General features: G+C 32.8%; 1 protein-coding gene across 3 annotated transcripts in view; it reads right to left on the bottom strand.

Moving 5' to 3' along the window:
- The window catches only part of SPOCK3 (SPARC (osteonectin), cwcv and kazal like domains proteoglycan 3), a 335,252-nt gene that overhangs the window by 86,083 nt on the left and 221,743 nt on the right, over positions 1-27,426 (bottom strand). For all 3 annotated transcript variants that reach the window (XM_033135313.1, XM_033135311.1, XM_033135314.1), the window contains 2 exons: positions 26,594-26,717; positions 12,273-12,387 (listed from right to left, as the gene is read on the bottom strand). In XM_033135313.1, coding sequence (XP_032991204.1) covers positions 12,273-12,387; positions 26,594-26,717 — 239 coding nt within the window. The remainder of the gene's footprint in view (positions 1-12,272; positions 12,388-26,593; positions 26,718-27,426) is intronic.

Here is a 27,426-nt window from a genome sequence, read left to right as displayed (position 1 = left end):
CGCAGATACAAATGGGAGCTAAATTATATTAGTCCAGCCCTTTTTCTTCTAAATTACTGAAAGTTCAAACCCAACAAATTTAAAGGATTTATTCAAAGTTTACCAAGGTGGCAAACCCGGGTTAAAATAGATCTCATTATTCTTAGAAAAAAATATGTAGAATGCGGGCTTAAGAAACAGAAAGAATACCTGGTAACTACCTTAAGTTAGAAATATACCTGAGCTCTATAACCTTCAGTTTCCTCAGTGTCCAACTGGTATACCAATAATACCTACATGTTTTAAAGAGTAACTTAAATAAGAGAGGCAAAGTACCTTGCACATAATAGATATCATATATATATTCACCATTTTCCCTCACATTCTACATATGTATTATAGTCTCTCAACCTCACTGTATTGACTGAAATAAATTACATGTTGGGAATGGGAAATGAGCAGAGGTGGAAGAAGAAACAAACTATTATTTAATACCTATTATATATGGGAAGTAATTTGTCTTCATTATTTCATTTAACTTTCATGAGATTGAAGTTGCTCTTTCTATAATCACCACGTACTGCCATTCTAATTGCCCAAGTCTGTATCCATCTCTCAGATTCACATTACAGAACATTCCTCCTGTATTCAAGAATCAAGCTGACTATCTCTTTTAAGGCAGAATTTATTCCTCAGCTTCTGGACATTGTTCTCCCTCGTTTCTCATTTTAACCTCATTAAGTCCTCCAAAGATTCTTCTTTCTCTTCTGAGTCTGTGATTATTAGTCTTTTCCAGACTTCTCGCCCTACTTTTGTCACATTTCACAACTCTGTGGATCTCCAACCCAAACCTCTTCTCCCAGATATGTAAGCACAGACAAGTCTACAGTTGGGCCATAGACACCTTAATTACACTGTGTTCAATATTGAACCTAAAAAATTCCCCATCTAAACTAGATATTTTAACAATGTTTCCATATTTGTTGTGTCATCGAAATCTTCTCAGGAGTTGTCACTGAGTCCTGAAGACCTCTCCTTTGCTAAATTCTATCACTCAATAAGTCCCAACCATTTAGCTCCCAAAATATTCCTTAAATCCATTATCTACTTTTAATCCTCAATACCTAAATTACTATCATCTCAAGCTTAAATTATTACCAACCTTCTAACTGCTCTTGCTTCTTCATTTTTCCACCATGATATTTAACCTTCATATATCCTAAATTAAGTATTTAAAATACCAAATATAACCTTTCTTTTACATGCTGAATTCAATGAAAATCTTTGTGAACTGGTTTGTTAAAGTATTAACTCAAAATATTACTCCCTTCTTATATTATTCATTATTCATAGACTTTTAAAATATAACTTCCAAGTAAATGAATCAAACTAATAGTGAGATGATAATTGTAACAAAAAGCATGGAGAGCTTCAAATACACTTTTAAAATTAGATTTTAAGCCATATAGAATGCAACAAAATATAAATTTATTTTTTAAGCATTTCAAATTGGAAAAAATTCACAGGCATGGTTTCCATTCTTTAACCTGTAAACAAACACTAATAACATAATTGCAGTATATTTTTTCTTTTCTTATTTTAGACATTTGAAAAGTAACAGATATTCGATACATAATTAACAGACCTATTTTATTTAAGATAAAATAATTAATCCTGAAAGTTCATTACTAGTAATTCATCAAATGATTTAAAAGTATTATAAAATAAAGAAGTATAGAATAGTACACAGTGTCTTTAGTTCAACTAAATTATTTGCTCCAAATACATTTTACAGAAAAAGAATATATTCTCATTTATTTTTGCTTTTAATTCAGTCTGTCTTTATGCTTTCTTCTACAAAATACAGATGACATTTCTTCTGCATGTAAAATTGACAATCCATGTTTTTCTATTTTTTGAGATATCAAACCAACATGTCTTTTTTTTTATGAGACTATATAAATACTTCATTGACTTTGCTTTCCTTTCATATTTGGAGACTGAAAATGATCACGGGAATAGTAGGAACTCATTGAGAGTTTTGAAGAAAACTAGTAAGCTCTATCAAGAAACTGTAATTTAAATTCTGAATTGTTATTCCAAAAGACTGTGTGATGCTAAACTTCAAATATATTTTATGATTCTTTTACTTTCAAAAGAATTTCTCACAAGATCTTTTCAATACAAATCAATTGCTCTCACTTCTACATTTGGAAAGATAGCAATTCAGTATTAGAAATAGAATAGCAAACATTTCCTTATTATCTCATATTTAATATTGGTGGATGTCAAAACTGTTTAGTATGGGGTAGATTATATCTTTTTAGAGAAGTATCATGTGAAAATGGGGACAGTGAGCAAGCATGTTTATTGAAAATAATGTGATTTTTAAACTTTATTTGTGATTATGTAACTTATCATTTATTTTCTTCCTTGTACTAATCTTGAATGGAATGTGGTTTCTGGGTTGGATTAAAATTTTTAAAGTACATAGAAGGCAAGACAAATCTGATATGTTTGAGTGCAGAGACTGGATAACAGCATCTCTCTGTCCAGTGTAATTTTATTTATTTTTTCAGGAAATGTTTTACCATATGAATCTCAGGAAAAGAGTTGACAGATATCAACCCCTTAATAAATCTCAATGAATCCATTTTAAGCTTAGAAATGTTCAGTTTCTGACGTGATCTTTGGTTGTCTTTAAATCTAATGTTTAACTTGTAAGTACTTATAGGCAATAGCATAGGGAATGCTTCTAATGGGGCTTGTATCAATTCTGATTTGTTGGAGTCCATTGCATACCTGTTGTTAAATGTTGCGACTGTCACTGTTGTTATTAAAATAATGCTTAGATTGCATATTTTAAAGATTTATTTTCAAAGAACACATTAGATTATATGCTGGAAAGGAGTTATATAAGGACTATGTATAAATAGTACAAAAATTAAATATACTATTATGTAGTAAGAGTAAAAACAGGGCTATCTCTACTTTTATACCTGATAACATACAACAGCATATATTCAAAATACAAATTTCTGCCTAGAATTTATAGGAAAGATAAAAATTAATCCCACAATAATTTTATGTAGAAAATAAAATATTTGTGTAAAATTTAAAATCAATCAATTAAGCAGCATTAACCCCCAAAAAAATGTTCTGCAGAGAAGAGCTCTCACAATCTCCACATTTAAAACCATATTTTTGCAGGTTATGTTCTATTTTTGAACAAATATTAACTTTTAATCTAGGAGGATCTTTTAAAACAATAAATGATTGTTATTATAAATCATCAGTTCCCTATAATTTTATTTTTTATGAATTTATTAAAATAAAATTATGGAAGAACTTATCTTTTATGAATGTTATTTTTCATGAAGAAGTATACATGTTCCAAGAGTATATTGATACACCAGTATTAAACTGTTTCTTACTGAAAATTCATCCCATCATAAGGGGATATTTTTTGTTGTTCTTTTCATTACTATCAGTAACTATGTTCCGTTTTCCATTCTATTTTTATATTTACTAATTTCCTATTATTCTTCTCAGTAATGCAGTCTTTCTTAGTCATAGCTTTAGTATTCTTGACAGTGACTCAAGCCAGTATGTCTTTCTCAAATTTGGAAAAAACAAGAACAAAAACAAAAAACTTTTTGATGTAAAATAAACAAGAAAGATGGAAATGATTTAAAACCCCCAAAAATGTAGGGCCACAAATAGCAACAATGGTTTTAAGGGAATAAATAAAATGCATGAAACAGGTAGGGTGAATAGTAGTAGATGGAAATAATCTGTATTGCATCATAGGTTAGTTTCCTGAAGGTCAAACTTTTCAATAAACAGATATGTTAATAACAGAATAAAACAAAACAAAACAAAAAACAAAGGGGCTATTTTTAAAAGTCCAGTATAGAAATGTAATATTAAAAGTCAATTTTTGACATTGGAAAAGGTATACGTAACTTATTACTTAATGTTTTTTCTTTTAAGAAATAAATTTATAACCCGAGCACAATAATTAAATAAGTACTGTTTCCTAATAGGGATCTATAGGATTCAGAGCAATATACGAGTAGGGAAAAAAATGACTGTCAGATCACAGAACTCATCCCTGTATCTTGTATTTTGTGGATAAAAACTATAAGATTTTCTCAGTTTAGTATGTTGGAAGACAGCTGAATATTCTACAAATGTATAGCTTCCCACATCTACTTAAAAACATTTAAAATAGTCTTAGATGGGGGATCTCCTGTTAAAAGATAGCTATCTTTTCTTTTATGTTGTCGTTAAATTATCTCTGACCCCACACCCAAATTATATGGGCTCCAGTGATTTTGATAAGAGAGGGACTCAGAAAGATTCCTTCTCTACCTTATGTCTGATGTGGGTCCCAAGGAATAACAAAAGCCAACACAATTTGCTGTGTTTGATAAACCCACTGTGCTTATATTATAAATGTGTGGCTTTAGTATTCTTAACACAAGGCACAATATTTGAAAAAAATGTTTTTTAGTCACTCTTGGCAACAGCATACCCGTTGAAATTGTTTTTTCCTAACCTTCTTTCTTGTCCCATAGTGACAACTTTGCCTTTTAATAAAAACACATTCTAAACTAATTAGCAAACTAAGTACTGAAGAATTTAAGAAACAAATAAACTCCACAGAATTGTAATTGCTAAAACCATGAAGGTATAGGCTTTAACAAATGTGTCAGAGTTGTTATTAAGATCTTTCCAGAAGATCTTAAATGACCTAAAAAGGGTATTTTTCAATTACAAAAATATAATGTACAACGTAGATTGAGAGATCTAAAATCTAAATAAGCAGACTTTTATTTGAGAAAGCATAAATTAACATAATTGTATCAAGAATCTAGACACACACACACACACACACACACACACACACACACACACACACTGTAAAGGCCAAAGCTATGAACGAACGTGGACAATTTATCAAGAAAATAACCAATAACTATAGCGCCTAGGACATTCTAGGATTCTACTGCTGAGTTATTTCAAACTCTCAAATATTCAATATATACCAGGGGTGTCCAAACTTTTTTCAACATTTTTCACCAAGGACCATATGCAATAAAATACACAAACAGCTGGGCCACTCACTCTAGGTGAAGTACCTGGTGAATTGAAAGGACCTAGGTGAATTCACCAGGTGAATTGCCTCACCTGGTTTATTTAAGTAAACTAAATATATTTTTGGAATTTGCTGCGGGCCAATAAAAAATGGATTGCGGGCCGCAGTTGGCCCGCGGGCTGCAGTTTGGACACCCCCGATATATACCAACAACAAAAGATGAACACAAGTCACGTTTGACTTCTGCAAGTACAAGAGGCACTCAAAGTGGTTCCCATCAATGTAATTTTAAAACAGTTTATTCCTTTCTTAAAATGTGTATACATTTTTTTGGGCACCCTCTGTATAAATAATATTGACTATAAGAAAAGACGAAAACTTTCCAACTTTTTTGTAACCCATCATGATAAACAAAAGCATAAAAATAATGTTACAAGTATGTTTAATATGTGAAAACATTCTATAATTTATTAGCACTCAACAGTATTTTACAAGTATCATTAATTAAAATGAAATAGAAATGCAAAGATGGTTTAATTTCAGGAAATGCATTCATAAATCTTTAAGACATATATTTCATATTGCACAGATGAAGAACCTGATACTCATAAATTTAAATATATTGCCAAAGGCCACACAGCAAGTGCAGAACTGGGATTCTAAAATCTATAGCCAATAAATTATGCTACCCCACAGGATAGCAACACATAAAACAAAATTCTGTAAAATAGTTAAAACACACAAACACACAAGCAAAATTAGGAACAAGCATGTCTAGTACGCATGCTAATGGAGTTACTGTGATTGAGTATTTATTTAATTCTGACACTCATGAAGAATAAAACATAAAGGGAAATATGATGAGTTATATGATTCTTAGTTTTTGATAAAAGGAACCTAGAGTTGTACAAAAAAATGCAAGTGAGAATATAGTGGAAACCATGAACAGGCCCAGAAGCCATTACTTTTTGTTAACATTCTATAAATCACCCTGATTACTACACTCAAAATTATGTTTCACACATTCCTTTTCCTTCTGTCATATCCAATTGAATTTCAAGTTTTGTGAAATTCCACCTCAGCAATATTATTGAAATTCAATTTCTCCTCTTATTTCTACATTTACCATCTTTGCTGGAACCTGATTACTTTCTTCCTTTCTCTCTCTCTCTCTCTCTCTCTCTCTCTCTCTCTCTCTCTCTTTTTCATTAGTTTCAGGTGTACAAAACAACACAGTGATTATATATTTATATACCTCACAAGGTGATAACCCCAAAATGTCTATTACCCGTCTGACACTGTACTTATTATAATATGATTGACCATATTCACTATGATGTACTTTATATCCCCAATGACTAATTTTTTTTTATTATAGTTCACATTCTACATTATTTTGTATTATTTTCAGGTGCATAGCATAGTGGTTAGCCATTTATATAATTTATGAAATGATCACCCCGATTAGTCTAGTACCATGTGAAAGACAAATACCATATGATTGCCTTCTTTCTGAAGTATTACAACTGCCTTCTAAATAAATGCATCTAACCCACCCCACTCAAACCAAAAAGCATGACATCTGTAGCACAATAACATAGATTAAATTTAGGAAAATTGTTTAGGGAATGCTATCTGTATGGTCAAGAACTTCAACTTCTTTATGTGTCTGGCTCTAATGAACTATATCTAAAGATTTCATCTTTGGTAGTGACTGATTTGCACTGTATCCTTTTAATAGTACCCTGAGTACCAGTAAAAATGGCATATGTTCTTTTCTCGAATGTGCCCCATGCCTTTAATCCCTTCAGGCTTTCATCTTTATCTCTTCTGTCCTCTCTCACCTAGGCTTATCTACTGAAATCTTTATTTCCTTTATTTTTTTAATAAAAATTGTATATTATTAAGATGTACAACATGATGATTTGATATATATATATATACATAATGAAGTGATTACAGTCAAGCTAATTAACATCTCTTTGCATAGTTACCTTTTTTTTGATGTGTGATAATATCTGAAATCCAGTCCCTTAGCAAATATTTACTATTCATACAGTATTCATCATGCTGTACATTAGATCTCTAAACTTATTAACCCTACATAACTGCAGGTTTCCACCCATTGACCAACATATCCACATACCCTCTACTTCCACATCCATGGTAACCACTGTTCTACTCTCTGCTTCTTTGTATTCACATTTTTAACATTTCACATATAACAGAGATCATGCATTATTTTTCTTTCTTTGTCTGGCTAATTCACTTAGCATAATGTGTTTCAGATTCATCCATTTTGTTACAAATGGAAGAATCTCCTCTTTTAATGCTGAATAATATCCCACTGTAAGTATATATACTACAATTTCTTTATCCATTCTTCTGTCAACAGACACTTAGGTTGTTCTCATATCTTGGTTAGTATAAATAATGCAGCAAGGAGCCTAGATATCTCACTGAGATATTGATTTCTCTTCCTTTGGGTATATATCTAGAAGAGGGATTGCTGGATCATATAGTAGTTCTATTTTTAGTTTTTTGAGGAAATTTTGTGGTTTTCCATAAATGCTGTCCCAATTTACATTCCCACCAACAAGGTACAAGAGTTCCATTTTCTCGACAACCTCAACAAAAGTTTTTTTTTTTAAATCTTTTTGATAATGATAAAATCTTTTATAGGTTTTCTTCCATTTCTATGGATATGTCCACTCAAACTTAACATTTCAAATTATGAAGGTGTGTGAACGTGTTTAGATACATGCTGGGGTGAGGGTAAAATATTAAAGTGATAGTTAAAATTAATTTAAAAATTAAAATATTAGATATACAAAACCATAATAGCTACAGAAAACCCATAATAATAGGAAAAGTATTTTGGACCTTAAAATACTCAAATTTGAAACAACAGGTCAATTAAAAAGAATCTTCTGAATCTATCCAATCAAATAAATAACTTAATGGAGCACTTATGATATATCACAGGTCTAAAGTTTACTGTGCTTATGAACCACTTCTGTGGCAATCATTTAAATATGTCTAGGGTAGATTCCTTTGACTTGGATTTACTAGCTGCAAAAGCAAACAAACAAAAATCTTTCTAAGGCCCTTTCCGATGCTCTTGATCTTTGGTCCTGCTGGTCCCTTGAAGGATTTAGGATTGCATTTTACACGTGTATATGTTGTGTATATGATTAATATGATTTCAAATCCACTTGTTTATGACTTAAATGAAGCTGTTTTAATCCACTTGTTTATGACAGAGACAAAAATATAAGTTTTTTTAGAAGTAAAGTTGTTTTGATATAAGAATAAAGTAAGTCGTGTCAGAACATCATCATCTCATCTGTTAACATTTAGAAGCACCCAGAAGTCCAGCTGCTGAAGGACCCCACTGGGGGCTTAACGATACGAACATGTGGAAAAGCAAATACGGCAAGGGGACCGTTAGACTGTAAATGCTGAGAGTTTGTGAGACTATTCAGTAGTGCTGGTTTGGGCGAGGCACACTTTGCTGACTAAACAGCTCTTTGAAGACCTTGAGACACTTGCTCCTGCCATGGCCAAGGCAACCCTTTGGTCCGCAATGGTGCTAAACCAGGTAACAGTCCCTGAAGTGATGACTTCAGAGCAGCCTAGACTGTCCACCGACAACCTTGCCTTGCTTTCCCTAGCAACGTGATCTAGCAACAGGGAACTTCCGTTTTTTGCACTGGCAGGTGCAAGTCAGCTCATGGTTGGGCAAGCCATCTCTCCCCAGAAACCAAACGTGTATAAACAGATACACCTTTGTTAAATTTGCACTTCATTTCTTTACCTAAGTGTGCCTGGAATGATTTGTGATTAAGTCTTTCATTTGTTTGGAGTATGTGATTTCTTATTTGGATTATTAAGAGATAGCATCCTGTATGCTACTGGCTTGTGAAATCATGCTAATTCCAACGGTGAATGTGTGCTAAATAAATTGCTGGCAAAGACAGAATCATTCCTTGAGCATAACTTTGCCACTGAAAACAAAACAAAACAACATACAAAAATCTGTGGAAAATGGTCTGTTTGTAGTCCATTTTCACAACTATGAATCTCATAATAATCCAGGTATATAAAATACATTAGGAAGCTTTAAAAATCAGCTAAAATGTGTAGTCTTTGAATGAAGAGGATTAACCTTCCAAATAACCATTCTGTATTAGTAATCAAACAACATTTTTTTTTTTAATAGAAGGAAGTAATACAGTAGAGGGACCTAGAAGCACTGGACTTTGTAATCTTGATTAAGTACATCTTAATCTTGATGTACAATGTACAATGTAATCTTGAGTAAGAACGGCAAAAAAAAAAAAAAGAAAAAAAAAGAATAGTTAAGTTACTGATTTAAGAGGGCTATGCTTATCTACTTATATAAAGCCAAAATCTAGAATTCAAAGAATGTAAACTACCTATTTTTCGTTTTTTATATCTTTCACTTGTTAATAGTTTATTAAAATTATTCATTAATTTGACATCATTTTTGTGCTTATTTTATGCAAGGCACTATGCTGGGTCTGAGATATGAAAAAATATAAACTCTAATACTTTTTTAAAAACTAGTGGGTTTTTAAAAAACAAGTATGTGGGTTACTTGAATGTATATATTTGGACCAATTTATGTATAGGTATTACTGAATACATTACGAGAACAGAGGAGAACTATGTTTTTTCCTACTAAAGGAAATGCATTTTTATTAGTTTTAATACACTTCAAGTCACTTTGAAGAATACATTCTGCTCTTAACATAGTGAAAACTTACTATGGTGTCAATTTGACATTAAATGTAGGAAGTCAGAAAGATTTAAGAACTATTTCATTGTTGGTAGTTTCTTTCTCACTTTTTCTAGAACAGAGATACTATTAAATTGAATTTCCTGCACTACACTGTCTACTGAAGACAAGCTGCTTCTCATGTAAATGACAGTTGAAAGATTAGAAGTGATACCGAACTAAGTTTTACATTACCCATGTCTCTTGGCCTTCAGCACTGTGTGTAAATGACATTCTCAGTTTTCTGTACTGCTTTTCCACAGTAGCTAGCAAAATCCTGTACTTGTTTTGCCCTGACAATCCATCAGAGCAGGATAAGTTTAAATTATTCTTGCCTCTTTTTCTACGCACAATTGAACACAAATGATCTTTGCCCCCTCGCGATAAGACTTTAAGAGAAGTTTCCTTCTTGACATGTTAATATAAACATTGTACAGAGACTTTGAGCAACATGAAACATAATTATTGTTTATTCGCATGGGAATCCTCAGATGTGTTACCTTCCATATGTAATGCATACTGAGTTCCTTCTGTAGTTTGTGGGAACTTATGATAAATTGATACCACATCAAACATATTTTCTCATTCAAAAATGATTTCAAAAGCAAGGATTCTTATTGAAGGGAGATCTTAGTGAAGTGCTGCGATGTACTAGAGCCATATATATATATATATATATATATATATATATATATATATAGCTATATATGATATATATATATATATATATATATATTATAACTACCCCTTCTCAAATATTTTTAATAGTTTCCAATAAAAATAATAAAACACCGATATTGAACTTACAGGTGGATTTACTTCAAACCTCCAGTGATTTTCAGACGAAAATGTATTCAATTACATAAATAGAGAGTGGGGATGAGGAAGGCAAGATATACTGAAGCAATGAAAACTGTAATCACTCTTAATTATATGGGTGTTGATTAATATATTCAAGGTCATGTCTGAACATCCTCATTTGAGCTATGCTACCGAAAGTGGATTGGAAGATAGGGACCTGAGGAATCCAGAAGGAATCGAGCTCTAAAATTGACTCTATGCTGGGGTGAGGCAGCAAGAGTGAGGCTGAAAGAACAAGTCTCCTGGAAGATAGCTTAGAACCTTTCTTCTACCAGTGTGTGTGTCTCTGCAGATTGCCTAATATTTGAACACTAGCTTTCCATTAATTTGCAAATTAATTAATTTACTCTTGAATAGTAAAATCAACTGTTAGTTGCTGTACTAAAAGTGATGTTAAAACACAGCTTTTAAATTCTAAATTATTTTAAATTTTACTTAATTAGTAAAGACAGATATAAATGGCATAATTGAAGTTCAAAGTTTTGTCTTTAATAACATTTTCATCATGGGACTGTAATATAGAATATCAAGTTTAAGAATATCATGTTTAAGAAAATACATAATTTATATTAAACAAACTTCATATCTTCTTATAGGAATATGTTATTCATATTTTTTTTTTAGAAAAAAGGCAAAAATAACTTATTTACATTCAGAACCCATGATAATAACTGTTAAATAATAAAATTCAGATGGTTATAAAATGTATGATAAATGTTTATGTTAATGTTCTATAAAATAGTTTCGGACTTAATAAAACATCTATGCCTTATATTTCCTTCTTTGTCTATAGCTATGAAGAACTGAAACTACAAGCCATGTAGATTTTTTTTAAAGGAATAAGGAATACCTTAAGTAAAAATAATAATAATAATACCATGCAAACCATGGTAAAATCTCTATGAAAAGTCAAGTTATATAATACAATAAACATCAGTTTCAATAATTTTATTATTTGTCATCAAACCTACAAAAATAAAATTTAAAAACTCTAGATCTAACCAAAAGAGAGTTTAGTTTAATTTATAAAATTATTCATTAGGAAATTTTACTTATACACACACACACACACACACACTCACACACACTATATGGGGTAGACATCTTTATTTAAAAAGATCAGCTCTAATTGACTAACCAGTTCTACTCTAAACCAAACTACTTTATCACTTTTTATACTATCACTGATGAGTTGCTTGTACCAAAAAGGGGGAAAAAGGATCTAAAACATTTTAGACACGATAATTTACAGAAGGCATTGCTTTAGATTTCTTATATGCAAGTATGGTGAGCATGTAGGAAAGAAGTATCCAGCTATTACAATTAAGATAAATGGAAATCTATAGAAAAACGTTACTTGCTATAATAATTGAGGCTAAAGGAAAAAAAACAAAACTCATTTACAAAATAATTACTAAATAGGTATATGTACAAAAGTAAACTTCACTATGTACATATGACAACACTTACTGCACAACATTTCAATAGCGAGAACAAATATAAAACTATGAATAAGTGCTCATCACTTACCTCTCTTAACATTTCTGCTTGTACTTGTGGACTTATCTGAAGGACACGGGCAACGTCCTTCGCATCTGACTGAGATCTGTTTTCCTAAGAGACATGCTTGATATTCTAGTTTGCACTGTATGAAGAGAGAAAAAAGTAGTAATTCAATAGAAAAGTAAAGAATATAAAAATAGAAAGTAAAGAATAGTATACTTGTGATTCTACTGGGTATGACATGGAAAAGATAAATGAAAGGAATAGAACAAAAAGCATTACACCTGAATTCAAATCTTCAGAGTACCACTTCTTAAATGTGACATCTGGGCTAGTTACAGAAATATTTTCAGCCTCCTCAATTTTCCCATATGAGTAACTGGGAGAACACCTAACTGGGATAACACCTGGGATAACATCTACAGAGTTTTAAGAATCAAACAGCAGTATAAAACCGAATAAAATTAAAGGCAAATAAATAATCAAACTATTATGGCACATAAAGTTTTATTTAGTTTAGTTCTGGTTTGGTTTGATTTCCTTTGCAAATATTCCTCTGTTAGAATTTTAAGCCTAAATGTTTGTAACTCATTCATAAGATAATATTTTAAAAGTGCACACTGACATGATTTTAAAAATCGTAAATCTACTCCATCTTTTAAGAGGCAATAATTATCTTCCTACCCTAAAAGAAATTGATCTTGCTAATTCTGAAGTAATGTGATTTCTTTAGTGGCTACCTCCATAATTTACTCAGTACAAATTATTTTAAGATTAAATAGGACAGACTTTCTGGCTCCAATCGACAAATGCACCAGTGACTAATTTAATTCAGCTTCAGCTGATACCAAGAAGCACGGAATACACCCAATGACTAATCAGATTACATTTTCTTTTTCTTGTCAAATAACTCTCTAATGGATGGGCAAAATTCTTAACTAGCCCTGCAACATCTGATTAAAAATTATTATACTTGGAATACACTTGTAGTGGCTTAGTGGGCCTTTTTGGAGAAATAAGCTATTTCAAAGGTATCATTATTTTTTATTATTCAATATTTCAATAATCAAAAAAATGATCTTGTTATGTAAAAATCACAATAAATTTTAAACGTAATTAAAAATTCCCAATAGCTAATCTAAAGTAGAAGTCACTAGTTAACAAATTCTGAATGCTGTAATGAACGTCAAATAAGTTATATAAAACTTTGAGACTTCACATTCAATATTCTTTCCCGTAACTTCTTCTAACTTAATATTTTAGAACCCTGAATCTGGTCATAAGGAAATTCTGATTCATGACACAATTTAAGAAAAGTTCGGGAGCAATTATATGTGGAATACGAGCAGAGAAAGCTAAAAGTCAATATGTTATAGCTATATATTTAATTTTCAAATTTGAAAATAGGTTAGTTCCCTTCAAAGGTGTTATGCCATACTCATTTACATTTTAAATGTGTTTATTTTAACAGTGAAATTTTTATTCAAAGAAAATGAAAGTTCAAAAAATATTTTCACAAAAATACATGAGTGTTTAGTTTATTAAAAAGACTAATCACCTGTTTTCCACTCAAAAGTTGTAGATTAATTATAATGCTATTCAGCAGACAATGTATAAAAAAGGAGCACAACCTCTGCAAAAATTTGATTTTCTTTTTACCAAATTTTACTTTTTAGCTAACTTTCTTTGACGTGATTATAAGCTAAAAATTAAAAAGCCACCTTTAAGAGCTGCATGATATGATGTAGTTATAGCTTTGCAAAATAATTACTTCACAAATGAAACAATTTTTCTTCAGAATGATTCTACCGAACACTTTTTTCTCTATGCCTTTCCATAAAGAGCAATAGACTCAGATGTACAGCAAAAATGTCTACCCCATGTGTATAATTATATGAATTCTAGCTTCCTGTAATAAAAAACATTTAGTTTAATTTACTTAGAGATTATTTAAAAAAATCTTCATGGAGAATATTAATCAAAGAATATTAGGATATTAACAGTAGTATTTTGTAAAAAAACAGGTACATCTACTGATTGCATTTCTAATTAATCATGTTCAATTTACTTAATTATCACAAAGCTGAAATATTTATAAAGGTATAGTGAACTAAAATATCACATAAAGGGCATGTTCGTTAGTACGTAATTGCCAAAAATGCAAATACTGTAGGGAAAGACATGATTAATGTATTCCTGATTCAGAACCTGAGTATTGAGAAAATTGAAGTTATGAGTTATGGTGAAAAGGGAGCCCACAGAATGATTTTTCAGTGGTCAAACTTGATGCTTGTCAGCAAAATTAAGTTGAAGTCATTTGCTTAATAACAAGATCAAAGAAGAAAGTATGATTTACTGTAGGTGAGATCGGGCTGCCCACAGGAAAGACCCCCACAAGCAGGGATCAGCAAACACTAGAAAAGGCTATGGTTACAGGTTTTCACTATGCAAGCACCATGATCATGGCAGATGGCTTAAAACAGACGGGCTAATCTAGGGTAATTTTGTCTCTCCTGGGGGAACATCTGGAGGTATTTTCTCATTGTTAGGATTAAGGAATGGAGGGATTGCGGCTGACATCTACTAGTTGCAGGCCAGAAATGCTGCTAATGATCTTACAATGCACAGGTCAGCTCCCCTATATAAAGTGTTATCTGATTTCAGATGTGACTAGTGTCTAAATAGATTGAGAAATCCTGATTTAGGCACTGGTCTACTGAAAGCCAAAAGAAATGGATTAACTAAATTCTCCAGATCTCTTCCCTATTTCCTTAGGAATTTTTTCTTGGGTACTCACTAATGCCTTTAAAATAAAGCAATGGTATAAATAAAGTATTTGTAAGTACTTTAATTATCGAGAAAAACTGAAAATACAAATCAGCTAAAACAACAAAAAACAGTTGATAGCAACCACTTTCCTTGGGTCATCACTATATGTCACATATGGTATTAAGCAATTTTGCTGTATTACTCTATCATCAAAATAAGATATATTTCTTAAATGAATTTTTACAAGTGAAGCTTAGAGAGCTTAGGCAACCAAGCAATAATAAAGAGCTAAATTGAGATTCAAATACTATTCTATAATGTTTCTAATGTAGAACGAATATATAATCAGAAGTAGGCAAAAAGAGCAACAATGTTCTATTTCTTTCTGTTGTGATAAAAATTTTTGTGCAAGTGAAAAAGAAAAACACAAATTGGCAAGTATGGAATATCACTGATCACCTTTTTTGTGGACTAATATATTGCATTGTATCATCTCTTTAACACCTTATACAACCAATATCTTAGACACGAGCTGAGAGCTCATGCAGAGGATTCCTCATACACAGCTATAAGCTAACCTTTTGCCTAGCAAATCACGTCCACTTACTGTTCCCTACTCTGGTATTTTATCAAGAGTAGACAACCAGAGGAGGAAAACAACTTGATTTGATCTTAAATCCATTCATTCATTCAATTGGGATTTGCCATTGCACACCTATAATAATTGTAATGTACATACACAAGCAGGAAGTTAAACAGAGCAGCAGATTTAGCACCAAAGGGGACACTATACCATTGTTTTCTCTATTTAACACTCTACTTTCCATTAAGGAATAATACCCTACTTATTTTGGCTAACCTCTCTTCTCACCAGAAACTTTATTTTGGGAAACTCTATTTACAGTACAACATTTTATATCATACTACCCTCACCATAGGTGAAAAGTCATGTGACACGAGGCAGGTCAGAGTCACTTTCCTACATTCTTCATTATATCTGAGGGGACAGAGGCAGACCCTTTTCAGGTATAATGCTAGAGATGTGAGCATAGACGTTACTAAGCAAATTCAAAATGAGAAAAGGATCAAGGGAGTCTGAGAATATTAAAGTCCTTAATTTAAGCAACTACAAAGGAGCACTGACATGCGAATCAATTTCCCCTTATTCCTTATATATTTAACCCCTTTCTATCAGACATTCAAGTCAGCATCTAGAAATTGGGTATTGTAAAGGACTCGTTGAATTTAACTGGAGGTGAGGGCAGTGAGGACACGTCAGCCCACCGTGAACTTGCAATAAGTTTACAATCCTTGTCATGTAGTCATGTACCAGTGAAAATATTGCTCCAGTTGGCAACTGGATTACCTGACCAAGGAAAAGTGCCAGGAACAAAAGTACAAAACATACTTAACCATTATCTTACTGAACACATTGTTTTAGATGTAGTATAATCTCTGGTTCAGTTAATCTCCAATTTTGCAAACATGAATCATTACAAAAAAAGTATTTTTTTCTTTCAAAATTAAACACATCTCAAAACACCCAAGCTAAACATCTCGTTTGGCACAGAGTTTACACTATCTCATAGTGCAACGTCAGAATGTACGAAGAAGAAAACAATTTGAACCACAGATTATGGACGCAGAAGTGGATACAGTAGAGGATTTTGGATGGTTTCCTTTTGAGGAGTATCTAGGTATGTTCACAGCTGTACATGGGGTTGCTGCATTACATTCTGTCTTAAACTCAATTTAATCCACAGTCGCACTAGAATGTCAGGATTGTACATTTTTTCACCTCAGTTGAGATTGTGAGTGTATGACTATAAAAGACCTTCTTGATTTTCCTATTACTTAATTATTCAGTTGTTATTAGATCATCTCTAGTCAAATATCTCTTACTTTGTGATTTCTGTGCATAATGTAGCATTTATGTAGATGTTTTCCTCTTTGTTAGCTGTTGTTCTAAACAGGTATTCTAGAATTCAAAATCTGGTAATAAATTTTAACACTTTAAAGGTCAATGGGATAGTATACTTATTTGACTGTCACTTCATTCTTATACGTTTTAATGAATTTTGTTATTAAACCAAAATTCTTGTTTAAATTATTTTAGACCAATGTTGCTTCAATTATCAGTAATAGCTTCAATTAAAATATAACCCATAAAAACATGTTGTTTGATGATTGATAGAATACATACATAAAATTAATGAAATTAATTTAACTTACTATTAGTTTATATTTTCATTATTTATCTTATCATATGGGTTTTACCAGATAACTCATGTAATTTCCCATAGAATTTTACATAAGAATGAGCAGTAATGATTAAAAATAATTTTAAAAAGGATGAAAATAGAAGGTAATGACACCAAGTACTCCTAAAAATGAGGATGGCATTTAAGAAGAAATTAGTCTTACAGATATAAATGGGAGTGAATTTTTAAAAAGGAAAGGGAGTAAGAAAATAGGGATGCATTGTAAAATAAAAGAACATACAAGGAGTTGAAAGATTCAGGACAGAGGTTAAATTTAGCTAACAAGAGAAAAGACTCTAAAGACCTCAGTATAGTAAAGGACTTCAACAATTACACTACAAACATCAAAATACTAAAGTGTGATAGCTTGTGTATACATTTCATTGTCTATGGGGTCTCATGCTTAAAGTTAACATATTAACTGTTTAATAAACTAAAGTTGGAGGGAATTCCTTGCTTATTATGCTTAAGAAATACCAAGAGCCTATTTAAAAATATACTATTCTTATAGCTAAAATGTATACTTAACGGTCCATAGCTCCTACACAATTTTATGCACTGGTAGCAACCATATACTTTGGGATGTGCTAAAAGATAAAAGATATGGAAGAGTGGATACAATTAGCTTTGAAACAAAGATACAAACACATAGAACTTAGGTTTCCACTGTATAAACCTTAGGGCGTAAGCTGAGAAGCCATTGACTCTAGAATTAAAGTGCCCTCTGTTGATTCACTCAAGAAATACAAGTGCATAAGACCACAGCTCATATACATTTGGAAAGGAAGACTCCTGGCAAGACTGGCTGTAGTCAAGAGTGAAGCCCTGCTAATTTGAGTGGTCAAAACATATTATTAAAGATGAGTTTATATAGGAAAGGCCAATATAAAAATGAAATAACAAGGTATAGCAAAACAGAGATAGCAGAATCAAACTAGTTAACCTTTCAGAGGTTAATAATTCATTAAGTATTCTAAATACATACATACACACACACACACACACACACACACACTGGGGTGTCAAAAAAATATATACAAGTGGATGTTTTGGTCAATGTTGCTCAAGCAGTAGTTTGCCATAATCAGAAGTGTCTGGATGCTGATGGTAACCACTTTGAGCACCTCTTATAATTGCAGAAGTCAAACATAACTTGTATTCATATTTTGTTATCGGTATATATTATTACAATTTTAACAGTTTTTTCCTTTCCTAAAATGTGTATACATATATACTCTTTTTTGGCACCACGTGTGTGTGTGTGTGTGTGTGTGTGTGTGTGTGTGTGTACCAAAAAATACTCAACGTGAGTACATGTTGATCTCTCCAATTCTGATCTAACATCTGAGGATTCTTTGCAGCTTTCCATTCCCATGTTTGTAACTACTTTTTCCAACAATGAGAAACATAGATTTACTTATATGCTCAATCTATCTTCTTAGTTGCTCAACAGAAACACTCTCAGAATCTTTCTGGTCATCTCTTCAGCATAGAAATTCCAGGAACATTCCCCACTAAATACCCCATGTCCTTAGACACAGTTAGGCGCACCTCCCCAGGGTTATATTGCAGGGTTCAATCCTCTCCCTTCATCAGTTTGCAGTGGGTTCCATTAACTTACTTTGAGCCAGAGAGGTGAGGAGCGGAGCCTAACTTTTTTTTTTTTTTCCCTGCAGTTCCATCGTTTACTAAGAGAGGAATTCTAAAATCTCACAATGTGTTAACGAGATTTGACATTTTCTCCCTGTAGAAATTGTTTTATATATCTTGGAATTATTTTATTATATACAATGGAGATTAGAATTATATTTTAGATTTTCCAGGAGAAATAACATATTAATCATTATGTAGTAATCATCTTCATTTTCTACTGAAAATAGAGTTTGTCTGACATTAATAGAGCTAGCCTACTATTTTTTAGTGTTGAGATATAGGTTCCTGTAGATCTCCTGTGTTTCTCTACATCTTGGGAGCAAGATGTACTATTATCTATTATCTATTATTACTATTATATCTATTATTACTATTATCTATTCAAATTAGTTTGTATAGCAAATACCCTTGCAAGGTAGAGCTAATTCATCCTTTAAGGGACAGGACAGATTTGTTTGCTTCCCAATAAAGATACTATCTCCCCATGAGGCAAAATTTGGGCAGATATGTTTGCAGCCTATTATAAAAATACCAAGGTTTCCTTACATGTGACACAAACCCAAAGCGAATGGCGCATCCAACTGGGCCACTATACACTGCCCCTGTGGGACTTATGGGGAAAGGAGAATTGACACAAATATGAAGATTATGCTGCTTGTGTCATAAGTAAATTCCTTGTTTCTGACCCAGGAGTCTCATGTCTTTTGCCAGCATTCATGAAACTGTGGCATTTTGGAAGTGGGGTAAAAATCTCCGACCTTTCAATCTTGACAGTTCTGGGAAACAAGGTTGGGATGTTGTCCGAGATAGGGATTTCTGGAAGTGAAAGGATACCAAGCCCCATGGGCCAGATTAGAAGATATAAGAAGATTGCCCCTGGTACAGTAGTGAATGCTGTCACCTAAGTCATGAGGCAGAGGTGGTGAAAAACTCATCCACTCTTCTACCTGTTATTAAAATTTTCAAGCATGAACAGCAAGAGATAGGACTGACTGAAACTATCCAAATAGTACTTTGGTCATTGCTCACTAGCCTCGGGGGAGGAGGAGGAAGTGGTGTTATCTTGACAGTGAGTACAAATTTCCATATTTCCAAATGAGACAGAGGCCATATACACCCATTCAAAAGTACTGAAAAACTCTGTTGTAGGGGAGAGATTCACACTTTTATGGCTGTGTTGATTGGAGGCACCCAAGTAAACATTGTGTCAGGTTCTGTTAGGAAGGTGACACAGGATTGAATTCGCAGGATTTACGACATGGAAGGTAAGCCAACATAACCTTTCTTGGAGGGTGTTTTGGACCAACTCAATGCATGTTTTTGCTTCTACATCTGAATGTATAGTAGGCATCGATGTACTATGTGTTTGTACGTTGCTGTCTGGTAAGTGCCAGAGTGGCATCTTCCTCATCAAGGAAGATCCAAGAGTTACATATTCATTTATTTAGTGGGAAAAATTTCTCTGTCATTTGCCACCACCAGGTGCTTATAACCTATAATGTTGAAAGTCTTGTCTATACAGATGATGCCCTATTGGTTGGAAAATCAGAAGCCTGGGTCTCAATGACTCTGACTGCAGTATTATTACACCTCTGCCAGCAGAAATGGCTAATAAACTCCTGACAAAATCCAGGCGCCTGCTCCTAAGTTTCTTAGGACTATCTGAATGGATTCACAATGCTCAGTCTCTCCAACAGTGAAGGAAAACTGCAATCTCTTTGGTCACCATCATCAAAAAGTAGTCCTAGCACCTAACTGGATTCCTTGGGTATTGAAAAGACTGTTTTCTTCCCTTGGACATTCTTCTTGGTTCTTTATAACAGTTAAATCAATAGGCTGATATGGAAGCCATCCAGCAAGCAAGTTTCTCTCGCCAATTTTTCAGGTGATGTTGTTGCCATTCCAGTTCCATCAGCTGACTCCGGCCACATCATTGTGTCCTTTAAAACTAATCAGTGTAATGTGTTTGACTTTTTGGATTACTTGCAGTCTGATAACGGTGTGATTTTTATCACAAAATCTATTCAACAATGGGCTAACAGGCAAGATACTTACTTAATGGACCTTCCAATTTCCTTACTATCCACAAGCATCTGATTCTGTAAGCATTGGGATGGTCTCTTCAAAAATCTACTCAAAAATATTTCTGACTCTACCTCCCTCACCTTAGTAAGGCAATTTGTGCATTGAATTTCTCTATATCCGGAAAGGTAACATACCCTCTCAGCTGGCTCCTGGGTAATTGACAAGATGAAAAGAGGTTGTAGGTAACTATTTTAAATATTCAGGATTTTTTCTCTCCATCCCCTAACAGTAATTGCAGGCTGGCCTGGTTGCTGTACTCTCCGAGTGACAATCTACCCAAAGGGAGCATGGGGATTCAAAATCAATTCTGGTTCAGCTACCTGTATTCTCTTGTTAAATTAACATAGACTTCTATCACACTGCTCACTAAGTTTCCTGACTGTCGTCCATGTAGGCCAAAGTTGGGAACATAATAAGTCTCTCTAACTTTTATAGTTAGTTTGCTATAAGAATCCTTTCATAAAAATGGCACACACAGGTTTCATGCCCAAACTTAAGTTTCTCATTTCTCCTTTTCCTTTTTGCAAAACAAAAATCATCCATCACCTAAATTATTTGTATAGTATATACAAAAATATAGTATATTTACATACACTAATAATGAATTAAATAAAACACTAAATTGTTCAACATATTATATTCTATACATATCAAATATTCTAAGGAGAAAATACATCTAGGATTGAAGAGCAAAATAATTAGAATTTATTTTCACTCAATATTTTCCTAGAAAATATGTAAACATTATGATAACTCAGTGATTATTTCTAATTTTTCTAATTCAATTGAAAAAAAATCATACTTCATGTTTACTGGGTAATGATATTCACCCAAAAATGTAGTATTTACAGAAAAGGAACATATTAATTAGTCCCTCCTAAATGAATAATTTCTGGTTGACAACAAAATATTACACTGGAAGTTGTCTCCCAGTCAATCTCCAAGGAAATAAATAATGCCACAGTATGCTAAATGAACACTTAATACTAATAAATGATTCCAAACTTTCTCATTTCTGTCAGCTGAGTTTTATGCTTATCACCACCCCCCTTTTTTGGTTTCTTAAAATCTGTTCAAATAAATTAATATAATAACAATATAATTTAATATGACTTAATATGATTAAATGTTAGGTCAAAATAGAGGGTTGGGTTTCTACGAAAACAATGTTGAATATCCTAGATGAAATGAATGTAAGATGGATAATAGATAGACAGATGATAGATAGATAGATAGATAGATAGATAGATAGATAGATAGATAAAGATAAATAAATGTATCTAAATAAATGTGTGTGAAATGATTCTAAAGGATTGGGAATAGAGTTTTATAAAAATATAAATAATATTCTATCCATTAGGCTGCTTTAAAAATGTCTTTTAGCTTCCTGTTACATTTTAAATGGAACATTTAGGAATTGACATTTTCCCCAATAACTGAAGAAAACAGATTACATATTTTGTTCATCAATACATGCCGAAGGGGGAAAGAATAGGGAGTGTTGGAAGCCAAATAAATGTAAGGAGAGGAAAGCTTTTCTGACAATTAGAACTCTGCTCATACATAGACATTTATCTCACAAAACATGGTATCTTATCAGGAACTTGCAAATTGTGTGGACGTTTGTCCCAGATGGAAGTTTGTCCTAGATGTCCTATTGAATTCTTTTTAAATTTGATATTTTTACAATAAAGTTAACATATTATTTCCTTTAATGCTCAGTGATTTAATAAGAACTTATCCCTGTCAATGATTCTGATAATATGCTGGAGTAGTAATCTTGATCAAGTTATCATACCCAAGTCAAAAGCAAAACCTAGCCTATGTTGAAAAGCAGTTAAATAGAATATAGAACAGGGCACATCTATTTCTGACTGTTGATCTTCTAACATAAAATTCTCAGCTCAGACAACTGTTGATAGGACAGTTAAATGCTAAATACTAACAGATGCAACACATCAAAATGAAGATGTGTAATAAATTTTCAAACTTCAAAAATGTACATAAAACTACTACAATTAGTAACTGTTATTAAGAGGAAGTAAATGAATGCCTCAAATATGGAAAAACAAATTAAAGACTAACAGAGAATAGTAGAACGTTGGAACTTAAAATGGCATTTTCTCAAATTGTAACAAAAGGTCAACACTTCACCTTTCATGTTGTTATTGTCCTATTTAAAATTTTTAAAAACGCTTATATTTAAGATTTCAAAGGCAATAAATTGGAGGGATGCAACAGTGTTTTTCAACCATGCCTACAGCATAAAAACCACCTGGGGAGCTTTGAAAATTCAGATTCATAGAGCCCATTCCAAATCAATTTAAGTATTATCTCTGCAGTCAGAGTTGGGGACTCCAGTATAAAATGGATATTCTTTCTATTTGCCTTCCTTGAAGAGAGAGAGAGAGAGAGAGAGAGAGAGAGAGAGAGAGAGAGAGAGAGAGAGAGAGAGAGAGAGAGAGAGAGAGAGAGAGATAGATCTTATAAACAATGTTACTCAGGAATTCACCATTATTTAATTCAATTTGCAACACTGCATGACTAAATATGATAGAAAAGAGTTCAAAATCATCCAATGTGTTGTCCCCAGAAAATTTATATTATAGATGCCCTGTTGAGTTCTAAAACATTAATATTATTTATTGACTTTTGCTCAGCAAATGTAGTATGCAATTTACACAAGTGAGTGACAAATATATGCATGGTCTAATATAGATGCTGTAGTGGAGAACAATTCCTAATTCCTACTGAAGCTTGACAATACAATCAAAATAGACTGCCTGAAGTAAAGAAACAAAGACCTTCATCTTTTGTGTCAATTTCAGGAATGATTGCCTCTCAAATAACCTTGAACAGACTTATATTTTGATTTTTCTGGCATTGCTGAATTGGAAAGAATTCAAAAAAGACTGGTTCTTTTAAAAAAAAGATTCAGTCAACTTCTTTAGAAAAGTCAATTGTTTTTCTTAACAGAAAAAAAATCAGATAACATTACAAAAATACTTATCATGAAAATCACAATACCAATATTTTTTCAACTAAATCTGTGTTTCCATAGCTCTTCATCTGTTCCTTCGTCTTTTTGTGAATGCATTTTAAAATACTCTGCTTAGGATTTCTAGACAAGCTGACCAATTCAGAACTTGAACTCTAATAAAATAATTATTGAAAATTGGTCACATTCTGAAATGAAGTATGCCTTCCAGAATTATATCCTAGGTATGTCATTTGACTAAAACCTTCCTTTGGATACCTTCTGATAACCCTCTTTCTCACTCCATCATCCAGCAACTCCATCTGTTACACTTTGTAATGACCTCACCACCACTAACGTTGTAGAGTGTAAGGATAATTTATCATCTCATCTCTATAAATGGAGCTGAAGTAAAGGAGGAATCATTGTGGGTCTAAAACAGAATCTATAGGAATATTATTTGTAGTAGTAAAATAAGCCCTTCCCTCAAAAAACATGAGTATATCAATGCAGAGCGTCCAAAATACAAAATCACGATAAGAAGACCTAGAGAGCAGGACTGGCCTTCCATCCTGTATGTGGGATCCACACTCTGGACTAATAGGACCTGGCTTCTGGCTAATCTTTACCATATAAGGATTACTCAACTGGATGATTAGAAACTTCAAGCAAGGTGCTTCAAGGACCACACAGGGCTTAGAATTTGGACCTCACCATTATTGTGCACTCAAAGCCTCCAAGCCCCCAAAAGGTGTTTAAATTTGCCCTGTCAGAGTTTGCTTAATCTGTTGACAAAGCTGAATGAGCCAAAGCCAAATCCTGTGACCCCTGCACCTATCTTCTATCGTCATGTGCTCTGAAGGAGATGTTGGGGAAATAATAAATGACCTTCTCAAGGAGACACTTGACTCTGTGGTCTTTGTTCATGCTCCAGTACTTAAACAGTCTAGGGTACTACTTTACTCACACACAAAGAAGTTAAGAGCCTCAATTTGAATTTAAATCCAATAAATATCTGAAAACTAAACTTCCAATAAACTCTGAAAAGGAGAGTCTGATATAAGCTCTTACTGGTCTAAGATCTCTATTTTGTTTTCATTATTATATACAGCTCAGCCTCACTGTGTCAGTGCATACATTTAAGACTAGGATTGGCGATCCAAAGTGAGAAAATCATTAAGTTAAGTTAGAATCAACAGAAATGAGGATGGTGACTTGGGGTTGCTAAAAACTCATATTCATTTCAACCATGTTCTTTTTACATCTTTCTATGTAAAGAAGGCATTTATTGAAAGCAACATGTATGAAAAAATATCAAATTAATAATTCAAGTGTGGATTATTTAGCATGGTTTTACTGACAATATAAATAGACCACATGATCTGTAAGCTGGGGCTTCACAGTGTGCCCGATACAAAGAAGAACAATGGGGAAACGCCAGGGAAGTGGAAATATATGTGAATTAATCTGTGTATGGTAGGTTTATTTAGTCTGAAGTGGGAGTATCACAATTGTGCTTCTCTAAAACCATCAAACAAGGCCTCCCTACAGGTAGAGATCACTTGTAATTGTGACTTTGTGTCCTATGTAACTAAATTGTGAAAAGACTGATATACTAGAAACATCCTAAAGAAAGGCCCAAACAAGTAGGTAGTGGACTAATGCTTCTCTCTCCAGGGACAATGACATTCTGGATACAAACATATTAGTATCTCTAGCATGGATATTTCTAATGTTGAGAAAGACAAGGTTCTATCTTAACTGGATGCCAGTAAAAATTCCAATCTCTCTCTTAATTCAATGTGTTCTACCATCCATGTTCATCAAGTAAAATTAAGACTAAAATTTGTTTCCCATGTAGCTCTACCTACCAGTTCGAATATTATAAGCTGCATCCTTTGTTGTAATTCAATAAAGCAGTATAATGGTTTCTACATTACTATCCTTGGGGATGTGATAATGTGAGATATATTCATTCTGTCACATAATCAGAGAAAACTCATCGACGTCGTATTAGGTAAAGGTTTTAAAAACACCTAAATATTTGAACAATATGGGACACCAAATAAGGAAGCTAATCAATGTAGAGGAGAGAACAGAGACACTGAATCAGAAAAGACATCAAATCTTGTCTGTAATGTCAGGCAAATATGTGAAACTTTCTATATCTTTCTGATGCATAGTATTTCTCATTGGTTAAAAGGAATTTTGAGAGGTTTCAATGAAATAATAGGGGAAGTAACTTGAGATAAAGGAAGTAATGATACTGAAAGATTGTAGCTGCTGCTGTAATAATAGCAACTAACATTATTATATGCATGGTAATATTTCTGACCTTTTGCGTAATAGCAGCAAAGAAAATTCCAGCTTTACTACTTGGGGTTCAGAGCATTGACAACTTCAGTGTTTAAGACTTTAAAAATTCTGATATAGCAGAAACAAATGTACATTGAATCATATTTCAAAACTATGAGATTATTCTCATTATTTTAAAAGTTAAATAAATTATCTGGATGACCACATTAGAAAACCAAAAGTTTTAATCACTTACTAAGAGATATGCATTTTTGTATTTCATACGAAAAGACTGTCATTTTCTTTACCTGAGAAGAGTAGGTATGACCATCTGAACCACAAACGGGGCTGGTATTGACCACTGGGCACTCCTTGCAGGTCGATGATATGGGACCCCTCCATTGCCTATAGCCTATTCCTGCATCTTTCATGCTGTTGAAAAATAAATAAAACAACCACACTTAGTGCACTTATTTAAAAAAACAAATACATTTATGTTAGCACCATATCGCTTTTCCACTGTCACTGCAACTGTTGAAGATAAATTAGAATCAGAAAAAGTATTCTTATTTTCAATGTATTAATCTACACAGCATCCTTCATGATGATCTTTGTTTTATGTATCAAGGTTTCCCTATAAAAAAAAATGAGAAAATATTCCTTAAAAATATTCTGCTGCGCACATATAGACTAGTTATATTTCATCACATGAGGGTTTGTTGTTGTTGTTGTTGTTGTTGTTTTAATTTATAGTTGTGATGTATTTTTGATAGCCCAAAAGAACAGGAGCAATAATTACTCAGCAATAAAGGACTCACACAACGAGGACCTTCTAAAGATCCACCCTTCTATTCCATTGGGAACAGTTTCAGAAAACAGACACCTAATTCACCCGGTGTACCCAATGTGCCTGAAAATAAGAGTAGCTTGCTTTCAGAGGAAAGTGCCATAAAGAACTACACTTTTCCAGCAACAACCGGTAGAGAGCCAACTTAGTAAGTTTCGTGATAGCCAGTCCTCATTTTATTGTTACAGAAACATTTCAAAATAGATTCAGTAGGCTTTAATCTAGAATTACTTTTCTTCTGCTACCAACACTTCACAGTGGTTTTCAACTTTGATTAAACTGCTTTATTGCTTT

This window comes from Rhinolophus ferrumequinum, chromosome 18 (assembly GCF_004115265.2).
Source record: "Rhinolophus ferrumequinum isolate MPI-CBG mRhiFer1 chromosome 18, mRhiFer1_v1.p, whole genome shotgun sequence".
In the NCBI taxonomy this organism is placed as follows: Eukaryota; Metazoa; Chordata; class Mammalia; order Chiroptera; family Rhinolophidae; genus Rhinolophus; species Rhinolophus ferrumequinum.
This window is presented reverse-complemented; position numbering and strand designations above follow the sequence as displayed.